The 12618-nt window shown below is 43.0% G+C and overlaps 1 protein-coding gene across 1 annotated transcript in view; it reads left to right on the forward strand.

Moving 5' to 3' along the window:
* Window positions 1-3314: 3314 nt before the first annotated feature.
* MINK1 (misshapen like kinase 1) overlaps window positions 3315-12618 on the forward strand; it is a 63933-nt gene continuing 54629 nt past the window's right edge. Inside the window, exon 1 of the mRNA XM_069063315.1 lies at window positions 3315-3710. Within this exon, the coding sequence (XP_068919416.1) occupies window positions 3654-3710 (57 nt within the window). The 5' untranslated portion in view covers window positions 3315-3653. The remainder of the gene's footprint in view (window positions 3711-12618) is intronic.

Below are 12618 nucleotides of genomic sequence, written 5' to 3' on the forward strand. Positions count from 1 at the left end.
CTATTATTAATACTATTTTACATGTAATTGGGAAATAAGATATACAGGCACTGGGGCATAGAGATCCACCATGCCCTACTGGAAAAGTTGAAAGGGCTATAGGAGAAAATATGGGAGAGAGGAGATTGGAGGAGGGGATATCCTGTGGGACTGCTATTTTGGGGTGGTAGGTAGGGTAAAAACAGGGAGAAAATCTGTAACTCAAAATATAGCCAAAATGAATGATGTAAATCAGAAGTTAATAAAGCATTTGAAAAATGAAAAAAAGTGAACGAACAAATTAATAAAGACAAAAAAAGTAAAAAAAAAAAAAGAGGGTGGGCAATGTTAGATTTGGCAATTAAGAGATCATTGGCAACTTTGGAGAGAGCAATTTCAGTTGAATGATAAGGCTGGAAATTGGATTGTAGGAAATTTAAGAGCAAAAGAAGTGGAGGAACTTAATATATGCTTTTTAAAGGAGTTTAGCCGAGAAATAGAAGTGATATGGGATATTCCCTATCAGGAATGAAGGAGTCTAGTGAGGGTTTTTAGTTGTTTTTTTCTTTTTTTGCTTTTTGGAGGGCAATTGGGGTTAAGTAACTTGCCCAAGGTTACATGGCTAGTTTCTTTGTGTGGATGTTAAGTGTCTGAGGCCAGAACTGAACTCGGATCCTCCTGACTCCGGCCATCGCTTTACTCACTGCACCACCTAGCCACCCCCAGATAAAGGAATTTCAGACTTCATGAACATGAAAAAGGAACACTTGTGGGTGATGGGAAGATCAAGATTATGATCATATCTGTTCATAGCTGAGTTAAAGCATAATGTCATAAAGTGTTTAGTACACTGAAAAACTGATAAATTACAGTAGTTGAAGGAACATTAATAGGTATGTTTCAGTCTCCTAGGATAAGGGCAGGAGTTGTAGAGGAGAAAGACTATGAGCTAGGCATTAAACTAGTTGAGAGAACAGAGTGAATATTCTGGGGATTAATAGATAATGACCAAAAAGGGATATAGATTAGGTGATAAATTTGGACAAGGTGAACTTCAAAGGGGAAAAGGTTTTTGATTGATGGCAGTAGAGAGAGAAGTCTCCAAGAGGCAATGGAGAGCAAGAAATATTCTGACTACCTCCATGTGGGAACAGTGAGTGTGCATAGGAAGGGGAAGCATAAAATAAAGTCAGTACTTTAAGGGGATCCAGGGATGTAGTATCATTTGGAGGGAACCAGGTCTCAAGGGAATGCTAGATGGGAAAAAAAAACAGAAATGAAAAGATCTAAAATGAAAGGAAGTTTGCTAATCATGGAGTAAATGATCCAGAAGACAGTGGAAGGGGCAGGAAGATATGGAGTGGGATATTAGGAAGGCAAATCTGGGTTGAGGTAGTTGTTGAGTATGGATTGTACAGCTGGGATTGGAAAGGTGAGTTTGTTCTTTAGCATCTGAAGCAACCCAACTATATTCTTTTGAACTTTTCCCTCAAGTCCCAGGAAGCTATTAATGCTACAATATCACACAGGCCCTGGAACTCACACCTTATAAGTACCTTTTGCCTCTAGGGTCTCTTGATTGGAAGGTAGAGATCTTTTTCCCAGAGGACCAGTAAATAGCTTCATTTCCTACCCAGTTACATAGTCTTAACTTCATCATGCCCCTCAGCCACCTACCTTTCCCTTCCTTTTCAGCTACCTTTTGTGTGTCTTTCTACTGTATATTGTAAGCTTCTTGTGGGCAGGGACTTCTTTTTCATATTTTTATTCTCAGCACTTGTGCCTGGCACATAGTAGATATTTTTTGAAAGACTAATAACTGAAAGTTTAGTATCCCTGGAATGGTGCTTATTTGAGGGTGAGAGGGGGTTGAAGTATGTGAACCACTGAGAAATGAGGTTAGATAGTATTTGTGGAGAGGTTTACTGAGGAAGGCAGGTGATTAGAGGTTTCAAGGCTGCCCCCCCCTTTTGATCTCATGGCACAATATGTTGCTGTATCCTATGAAGTCTCTTTACACTAAATTCATAGAAGGTTCTGAAATAAGGTATGTCCCAGACAGCCTGGGAGCCCTAAGAGGCTTATGGGTCTCCCTCTAGTCCTAGGAGGCTGAGGCAGGGCATGGAAGTGTTGTGGTCCCTTTGCTTCTAGGGCCCCACAACACAAGTAGAAGCTTTACAAGTGTGATTCCATCCCAGGGGTATTTATCCATTAAAGGACAACCAGTCAAGTCCAAACTCCTCATCATGGCATTCAAAGCCTTGAATAAATTTAGTCCACCCTGCTCCCCCACACACAACCTGTTCATTCTTGCCTCTATGTAGTTCTCTTGTCTAAATGTTCTCTATTCCACTTCACCTATTCCAGCCCTACCCATCCTTCAACACGCAATCTCAGTGAATAATAAAATTGCACAAGGGGAGTCAGAAACCCACAAAGTGTCACCTTATCAGACTACTTCTTAGCAGTTTTCATCTTCCACAAAAATTAATGTTGACTTACCTCCCTCCTTTCCACCCCTATGAGAGCCTTGAAGGCTGAGCTTTGAAGGCAAAGATAAATTAAAGGTGCAGACATATTCCCAACTCCAGGGAAAACAAGGGAGAACAAAAGCTGTCACAGGTTTGGGTGTGATGTGAGTGGCCCAATGGCAAGTTGTCCAAAACAAATACACTGCTTTCACCAGCTAGACAATGAAGTCAATCAATTCGACCTATCAGCAATATTTACTATGAATAATCCTTTGTGTTTGTGGGGAAGGGGGGAGAGACCTTAGTGAAGGACCTGGAAGAAGGTATCCCTAGTGAAGTTCTAAGTCTTCTCTAGCTGGAGACCATTTCCTGGGCTCCCCTACCGTACCTGCCCTCTCCCACTTCCATTCTCCTCAGGCTTCCCTTCGGCACTCCATCCCCCGCCCCGGTTGCCGTAGAGATCAGGGTGGGTGGACAGCCTGTCCTAAGCCTAGCCTACCCTATCCCGAGGCCCGCTTTTCCCGTTAGCGTGGGGGGTTGCCATGGTAGCCCCTCTAGAGTTGTGAAGTGGCACTGGGTGCCGCTCCTTCCCCCTTCCCCCGCCCCGCCCCACCCCGCCTGACCAGGTAGGTGGTTCAGCGAGAAAATTAGGGCGCCAGTTGCAATTCTGGCCGGCGGGAGGGGAGAAAGGTGGCATGGAGACTGGAAGAGCAAAAGAGAGACGACAGGCTCCGTCCGGCGCACGCGCAACAGTTATTCCGTGCACTCTGGATGATCACATCCCTCACCTCTTCCCCACACCCACTTCCTTACACTCCCGGTCCTTCAGCTGGTTCTTGCGCGTGCGCATAGCTTGTTCTCTTGCTCCCTCCCTCTCCCACCCTCGCTCGAAAAACGCCTGCGCAGTGGAGTTCAGGGGCTCCGGGTTGCGAGTTCAGAACTTGAGCTCCTGTCAGTCAGTCAATCGGAAAGGATCCTTTCGGTTAACTTATCTGCATCTCGTCCCCCAACCCCGTCTTTCCAGGGAAGGAAAGGGGAGGCGAAGCGGAGCCCTGATCCCCTCTTCTCCCCCAATGGGGCAGAAACGACAACGGCAGCGCAATAAGGGAGCCGGAGCCTGAGCCTGAGTCTGAGTGACCTCGCGTCTCTCCTGGGCCCGCCCAGTCAGAGCCTCAGGGCTTCGGCTTGGGCCGGGCCGCAGCCATGGGAGACCCCGCCCCAGCCCGAAGCCTGGACGACATCGACCTGTCCGCCCTGCGGGTGAGTGAGCCAGAGAGGGAGCGAGCGTGGTCCTCCTGACCCCAGCACCTGGGCTGCCGCGCGCGCTCGCCCCCTCCCCCGCCGTGTCCTGGATCGTTTGGCCCGGGGCGCGCGCGTCCGGGCCCTGGAGGGACTGGAGGAGGTGCTTTGGCACCCCCTCCTTGGAGTGCACCCCCGCTTTAAGGGAAGCCCCGCCCCCTCACGTGGAGGTCTCTTTAGCCATCTCTCCCTTTCTCCCCCATTCCTTCCCCTCTGGCCCTTGGCTGTCCCCCTCACCTCCACGCACACACCTGCACCCCTGTGCACTTGCCTGCCATCTCCACTGCCTCCCTTCGTTCCTTCCTCATACCTCCGCCATTTAGATTTCTCTCTTCCCTGATTATACTGCCCCTTCCGGCGATTTCTACATGCCCAGCACCCCCATCTTCCTCGTGATCCCTCTGCAACCTTGGACCCTCGTATCCCCTTCCTCGGGACTTTTCGTCCTCTGCAAATGTTTTGGAGATGAGCTTCCTTCCCTTTCCCTCCCTTTCCTCCGCCCCTCTGACACACTTTTCCTGTGCCTGACATTCCCTAGCCTCCCTCGATTGTCTTTTCTACTCCCCCCCCTCCCTCCAAATCACATGCAATGCGATTTTTGTGTCTTCTCCCAGCCGCAGTTTAATGGCTGGCTTTCCTCCCCCTCCTTGGTTCTTTCATTACCTTTGTCGTGCTTACCTGCGGTCAGTTCATCTCTGCCAGGATTTAGGATTTTCAAGCCTATCTCACTTCATTATATTAGAGCCTGCCTCTCATCACTCCTCTCTCTACCCGAGACAGTTCTCCCATTCTCTCTATTGAGAGTGAAGCAATCTACATCCAGGCCTTATATCCCTCAATATTGTATTATAGCTATCGAAGTATTGTGGAATTGAAAAAGTCAGTTACACCTGATATGGAGTTGAAGCTTTTCTGTCCAGACTGCATAGGCTAGTATGTGGACGTATGCTGCAAGCTAGTCAGGAGCTGTAGCCCACTAGAAAAAAGATGAATGTTTAGTCTGTATGATGGGGAAGAAGTGTGGGTGGGTGGTGACAATGAAAGATCCTTGGGGGGAGGGGGGCGGAGGTGTTTAGGGGGCAGGGGCTTGGAAAGATTTGGTTATTTCAGGGTAGAAGACTTATGCCTGTCATTTCAGTGTTTTGTCCCAGTGTCCTTGGTGGCTTCACAACAGGTGTAGAGGGAGCAGAGTTTTCCATCAGGAGGCTAATCTTCTTGTCAGCCCTTGCTCAGAGGGTTTGCTGAGATTTGAGTTAGCCAGGGAATGTGACCAATAATGGGAGAACACGGTAAGCTTTACAGATGCCCCTCATTTGGAGGGAGTGAAGAGGCGATAGAGGGGATGGAATAAAAGGGAGCAGAGTCATGTTGTTAATTGGGTGACACAGTTTTTTTCCCCCTGCCATTTAGGTCATCGTTTTCTTTGGTGTAGTTTCAGAGTATGAGACTTTGCTTCTTTGAGGAGATGGAAGTGATAAATTGTTAGGGAGAGAGTGATGTTTTAGTGAGTTAGCTATGGGACTGAGGATTCAGACTGAAAAAACTGGCTAAGTGTGGAGTAACTGTGACTTGGTTAATCTAGATCCTTTAAAATAAAAGATCAGTTGGAATCCAGACTCTCAGCAAGAGGAACATTATGTGGCCTTCTCTGGGATTTGTCTTCAGTGACTGTCTCTTTGCTACCCCCAACCAAGTCTTAGCTGTTCATTAACTCAGGTGGCTGAGATCCTGTGACTAGATTAAAATGTATTAAAAAACAAATGGGTTAAAACTTTGCTGTGAAGAGCTATGTGAAACTAGGCAGGGCACATTTCTCAGGGGTTGGGGGATGGAGAAGTTGAGGGTCCCTCTAATAGTTTTGGACGGAGAACCTCACAGCCCTCCTGCCAAGTGTACTATGACCTTGGATGTGACATTACTTCTCTTTTTTCTTTTTTTTGTGACATTACTTCTTTAAGCTTTTACCTTTATGCTTAGAGAAATGTTAGACATGGCTCTGACCAAACCTAGTTTCTACCTTTACTGACTTCCTCCCCACCCCAAACTTCTGGAATCTAAGCATCTAGCTTCCATTTCTCCTCACCACCACTTCTGTCAGTGAGAGGCATCTCTCTAACTTATCCTTTCATCCACCAAGTTACATATACATATGCAACAACCCTGTTTATCAAAACCTACAGGAAATGTTGCTCTGTTGACAGGTCCTACTGGCTTTCTTCAGGAAACTAGGCACCTATCCTACCCAATCTGTACATATATACATGTTCCAACAGTACTGCCAGGGTGCTAATAATGCAAGCATCTTCTGCTCTATTCCTGTCTGTCTCCTTGTGAGAAATGGAAAATGGAAACTTCCTGTAGCAAAGCCCATTCCTTTTCACTGCATCATAGAAGTCTAGGAGGTGGGGAAAGGGACACACCTTCAGTATTTGTCAGCTGACCTCAAAGGGCTAAGTCATCTCCCTTTTCCTGTTTCAAGGTTTAGTTTTCAGTTGAGGTTGAGAGTCAAAGTATTACCTTCAGTAGAAACAGTGTATGTTTTAGACCTGTGGAAAGGCTGCTTTGTGATCTGGAACAAATCACTTAACCTCTTTGGATCTATCCCCCTACCTTCACCTTGTGTGCTGGGCTATTCTGAAATCAAGTTCTGATGGTCAGGGCTGTTCAAGAGACTTCTTAGAACTATGGGGTGGGTTGCGGGCTAAATCAGACAGGACAAGGAAGGAAAAACTCACTGCTATACTGCTGTATAGGTGTCTTCTTCGTTCAGGAGCCCATCCATTTTCTTCTACCCCTTCCTCCAGACTTTCTCCCTCTAGTGAGCCAGAAGTTTTAGGTTACAGTGCTTTTGGAACTAGGGAGCTGTGCTCAGTGTTGTATTAATATAACATCGTAGAAGAGCTCTTATTGGGAAACATTGCTAGGTAGAAGTTAGTAGCAAAGGCGTTTAACAGGTTTTTTTGTTCTGTTGTGTCTGTCCTTTGGAAAAATCTCTTCCCCTTCATTTTCTATTTTCATATGATTGTGGAGTCTGCAACTCATGGAAAGCTGGCTGTTCAGGGCATCTGTTTTTAAGTTGTTAATCTATAAGGACCTGTTACTGTACACTGGTATGCCAGCCACCCAAATGCTGGTGACAGATGCTCAGGAGAAAGGAAGAGGCAAATAAAAAATGACACTTAAGTGGTGACATCTGTTTGTTTGGAAAATTAGTGATGGAGTGTTTCAGTCAGTTTAAGTGACCTGGTGAGGAGCCTGAAAAGCATGAAGTGTGATATGAAGTATAACTCTCCACAAAAGGAATCTGGTGGAAGGGAAAGGAGAATTTGGCAAAAAAAAAATTTCAGAAGGTGTAGAGGGATTGATTGGATTGTTCAGATGATGTCCTCCAGCAACTTTCTCCATACTTTCATACCTTACCTTCCCAAAAAAGTCCTTAGGTTGGGACAAGCATTACCACCATTTAAGTTGTAATGAGACTGTAGGCTGCTGTAAGAGTATTAGATTTTGGAGAAGATCCCTCCATATCTGGAGAGGTTTACTTTGTGTCGTGAGGAGAAATAATAGGTTCTGAGGCCAGCTTTTTTCCTTTCAGCCCACTTCATAAGTTCTAATGACTCCAGCCTCCACAGAGTCTCTTCAGTGAATGATAATGTGTCTGGGATCGACTGACTTAAAAAACTTGTTTGCACTATGAGCCTGCTTATCATCCAAGGAAGACATGTCAAACTTGGGGTCCCATAACACTCCTAAGTGAAAGGGAACTGAATTAAAATGTAATTGGAAAATATTTAATACAAATATAATAAAATATAGAAAATCTTAATGTGTGGTTTTTTAGAGTCAATATGTGGCTGCAGAGATCCACATGTGATCCTTTACCAGCCTTATTTCTATATGATTTTAACACCAGCGATCCAAGGGACAAAATTCTGCACAGGGCACAAAAGTGTTTGCAGCCTGGCTTTCTTGTACAGGCTTAAAAGTAAAGGAGGCTCTGATGCCATCTCCTTCCCCCCAACCCCCAATCTAGAAAGGTAAAAGATACAATCCTAGGATTAGATGCCATCTAATTTGATCCTGTGTATCTCTTGGCACCGTTCCAGAGAAAGTTATCAAAAGCCTCTCTTCAGAAAGTCGTTCAACAGATAACAAACACCTGCTGTGCACAAAAAAATCCCTATTTTAGGCATGGTACAGTATTAGACATGTACAGTATTACTGTGTTGTATGCCATTCAGAGGTTTTTCAAATTGTGGGAGCTCTCAGTCTTTGAATTCATCTTGAATTCTCAGTCTACACTTAAAAATCCATGGAAAACTCTCCAGCCTCCTTTAATAAATGTGCTAACATCTCACAATCCTCAGTCAAGAAATCCTTAAATCTAGTTTTTGATGGATTAAACCCATTTTATATTGTTCCGAATGAAGTAGGAGTAGCTTATTCTACCCAAAGCGTGTGTAGTACATACTATCCTACCCTGTATCTTCCTACTCTTAAAATCTGGGATTCTTTTTTCTCAGATTGAACTACAGCTAGCTTCTTTAGGTTGACATGCAACACCTAAAGTATTTATTGGATGCCTATTTTGTATAGACTATGGATATAGAGGGCAGCACCATCTTCCCAGTCCCTCAGGTTTGCAGCCTTGCTAATCATCCTAGATTCTTCACTATCTTTCACCCTCCATATCCAATATGTTGCTAAGGCCTGTGAATTTCACCATTGCAGCACCTTTCCAATGCTCCCCCTTCTCTCCTCTGACACTGCCATTGCTCTAGTGTAGGCCCTTTTCTCCTCACAGCTGGATTATTGCCATAGCTTGCTGGTTGGTCTGCCTGTCTCAGAGTCTCTCCCCACTCCATTCTATCATCCATTTAGTCACTAAAGTGATTTTCCTGAAGTGTAGATCCAACATGTTACCCTCCTTCTCGGTAGGATCAAATAAAAAATCCTGTTTGACACTCAAAGCCCTTCATAACATAGGCCCCCTCTTACCTTTCCAGTCTTTTTATATCTTGTTCCCTAGCATGTACTCATCAGTCCACTGACACTGACCTCCTGGCTGTTCCACAACCAAGACATTCTATCTCTCAGACCTGGAAATTTTCTCTGGCTGTTCCCCAAGCCTGGAATGCTCTTCTTCCACTCAGACAGCAGACCTCCTTGGCTTCCTTTAAGTCCCCATTAAAATCCCATATTTTACAGAAAATCTTTCCCAACCCCTCTTAATTATAGTGCCTTCCCTCTGTTAATTATTCCCCATTGATCCTGAGTATAACTGGCTTTGTATCTGATTGCATATTGTCTCCCCCGTTAGACTGTAAGTTTCTTGAGGGCAGAGACTATCTTTTGTCTCTTTTTGTATCCCCAAAACTTATTAGCACAGTGCCTGGCATGTAGTAATTGCTTAATGTTGATTGATTGATTGCTTTGGATATGGTATATATACATACTGCATACATATACACTGGTATATATAGATATGTATTATGAAAGTGTAACATATAGGTAGCACTTATTTAGGGCTCTGAAGTTTGCAAAGTGCATTTATATATTATTGATATACATATATACAAATAGCTTGAAAACAATTAGGTGGCCCAATAGATAGAATTTTGGTCCTGAAGTCAGGAAGACCTGAGTTCAGATTCAAACTCAGACATTTGTGTCATGCTGGTCAAGCCATTTAATTGCCTGAATTTCCTTAGCCACAGAAATGAGGATAATCACAGCTCCTACCTCACAGGATTGTTGAGAGGATCAAATGAAATAATATTTGTAAAGTACAGTGCCCCAGCATGTAGTAGCTGCTATATAAATACTAGCTATTATTGTCAATGAACTCCTTTGTCAGTCTGAAGACTACTGACCCCTTCTCAGAATAATGTTTTTAAGTGCATAAAATAAAATACATAGGATCATAAAAGAATACTGTGAGATGTGACAGAAGGAATTTTGTGATAGCTATAATTGGGAAACATTGAATTGGAGCTTATTCTTTTTTTTTAATGTATTTTTGGAGGGGGGAAGACTGGGCAGTTAGGGTTAAGTAACTTGCCCAAGGTCACACAGCTAGTAAGTTAAGTGTCTGAGGTAAAATTTGAACTCAGGTCCTCCTAATTCTCTATTCACTGCGACATCTAGCTGCCCCAGTTGGAGCTTATTCTTAAGGTGCAGCCAGTTTGGCAGCATCCATGGAATACATGCCCAGCTGTAGAGCATCAGTTCCAGGCTTGACAACTTTTAATATATGGTCGAGGAATTCTTCAAAGTCATATTCCCCCTACCCTTCCATTAAAAACATTTTAAAATTTCTTTAAACTTGACAGTATAAGTTATCTGTTTGTAGTAAGGGAATATGAACCAAACTACCTCTCTCCTTCCTCTTAATTGCTAGTTATTCGGGGTACTGGGTCTAATCAGTTCAAGCACTAAAATACAGAGGGTGTGATAAGTATTAACTTTACCCCAAGTTGAAAGTGTCATTAAAGTTTTTCCAGGTCAGAGACTGGGGCTATGAATTGTGGCTAGCCACAAAAATAACTACTTACCAAGTCAGGAGCTTCTTAAGAGAACCTCTGGGCTGACAAAAGGCTTCTTTCTGATTAATCAAACAGCATGGTGAAATGGAAACAGTAGTACATGAATTTGGAGTCAGAATAATGATGTCTTTTCCTGGAGATATCTTTTTTTACTTGCCCTTTGCCCCTAGTTTTGGAACCATAATCAAATCAACATTGCTCCTGGTTTAGGATGTGTCAAACTACTCCCCTAGAGTCCCACTCTCTATAACTTTCAAAGCCAAAATGCCTCTCCTGATCCCCACTTCTCTATCTACATAGGTTGTCTTCTCCTGTTAGATTATAAGCTCTTTGAGGTCAGGGACTGTCTTTGCTTTTCTATTTGATACATGTTAAATGCTTAATAAGTATTTTTTTTCCTTCATTCACCTGACCCAGATTTGAAGCCCAGCTCTTCTGTTTATTATCTATGTGACTTTGGGTTAATCACTTAACCTCTGGGGAACTGAGTTTCCTTGTTTGTTAAATGAGGATTTTTGACCATGTAACTTCTTAAGTGCCTTTCAGCCCTAAATCTAACTTCCTGTGACCCTGGTAGATGAAGGGAGCCATGATGAGTTGATACCTATTTCAAGTCCTTCCATGAAGTATTATTCACATATATACACACATGTGTACATATATACATATATAAATACATAAGTACACACACATATTCTGACCTCTAAGCCCAATCCTTATCTCACTAAAGATAAGGGAGGGATGGGATAAGTATAGGAGAGGCAAGGTAGTGGGTAGAAGTAAAGCAAACAAGTCAGAAAGGATAGGAAATGATACACACAAACATAAAATAGAGATCAGGAGTAGAATTTATTAGGTAAAAAAAAAAAAGCCAGGGTAGTAATCATGATCTGAGACAAAGTTAAATCTAGAGTAAGATTTAATCAAAAGAGAAAAATAGGGCAAATATATGTCAGCCATATTAATCAATGTTGTTTTAGACTATGAAAATAACTAGATGGTTATATCTCCCCACAGTGCCTAACAAAGTGCTATGGACACAGTAGAAGTTAAAAATGATTAACTGATGACAGATGTGGACCTAGGCATTCTTTTTCTGTCAGATCCATCAATTCCTTAATATTTCTGAGTACCTTCTATATTCTAGGCATTGTAGGGCATATCTGAAGAAATGAAGGTGTTTCTCAGCTTATGAGAACAACTGATTTATGAACCTGAAAAGCATGTGGCAGGAATCATATTCTCCAAGATACTGCATCTATTTCTCTGGGGGAGGAGGAAGGGGAGGTACATCACTGAGGCTTCGGCCATGTCCTGGTTGTCTTTTTTCCTCATCCAGTGCCCCCTTTTGGCTGCTGTGTACCATAACCTCCTTGTTCAAGATACTGATGAATCAAGCTGATACTTTTGTTATTATTGTTATCTATTATCTTTTGTATTGCAGAATTGCAAACCCAGTTTTGGAATACTTCTTTCCTAGGTAGAAGAAACTTTTATATTGAGCATCTTTTTTGCTTACATGTTAAAAGAGTTAATAGTTTTCTTTGAGGTATAGACACTTATAGACTTATAAATTGGCTTATCAAAAGTACAGCAGGCTTTTTTTTTTTTCCAACTTTGGTGAAGGTCCCTTTTGTTAGGGTTGTTCTAAGTATAATTACTATATTAGTATCTAAGCTGAAGAAGCTGCTCATCCTGAAATAACCTCCACCTTTTATTGGCACTGACATATCATATTTAGATTGGTAATGAGAACCAACACATAGTAATTGTCGTCATTTCCCTCCCTCCTTCCCACCCCCCAGGTGCCTAAGTCAAAAGCCATTGAGTATGTACCAGGAGAATAATCATGAGTGATGAAAAGACTCTTTAAAGTAGGCTCATGTGCCCCAGTCAATTAGCACACAAAAAAGACTGTCCAAGAGTTCAGACACATGCCTCTTAACTAATTGGTTCTCAAATCTTCAAGAACACCTGAAGATCAGGTGGCTTTCTGATAAGGACTGGAGTCAGAAGCAGAGCAATCTAGCCTCAAATTGAATTGCTTCCAAAGCTTCATCCTGTAACCATCCCATGGGTACTAATAATTGTTTCTGCTTGGAGAAGCCTGGCGAAGGATCAGAGGAATGTGCCCCTCATGGGTAGCCTTTACACTCCAGCATGCTATCCACCCAAGATCTAGCCAGCTATACTTAATCTTTGCAAAAATTCATATCCTTTAGCAAATCTCACCAGAATATATATGAATCGGGCATTGGGCTTAAGTTTCCTATTTTACTGGTGTGGAGATGGTGTTTACTGTTAAAAGACTGTTAACTGCTAAA

Source organism: Petaurus breviceps, unplaced genomic scaffold (genome assembly GCF_028583685.1).
Source record: "Petaurus breviceps papuanus isolate PSGF00001 unplaced genomic scaffold, PetGlider_PUasm1.0 90537, whole genome shotgun sequence".
In the NCBI taxonomy this organism is placed as follows: Eukaryota; Metazoa; Chordata; class Mammalia; order Diprotodontia; family Petauridae; genus Petaurus; species Petaurus breviceps.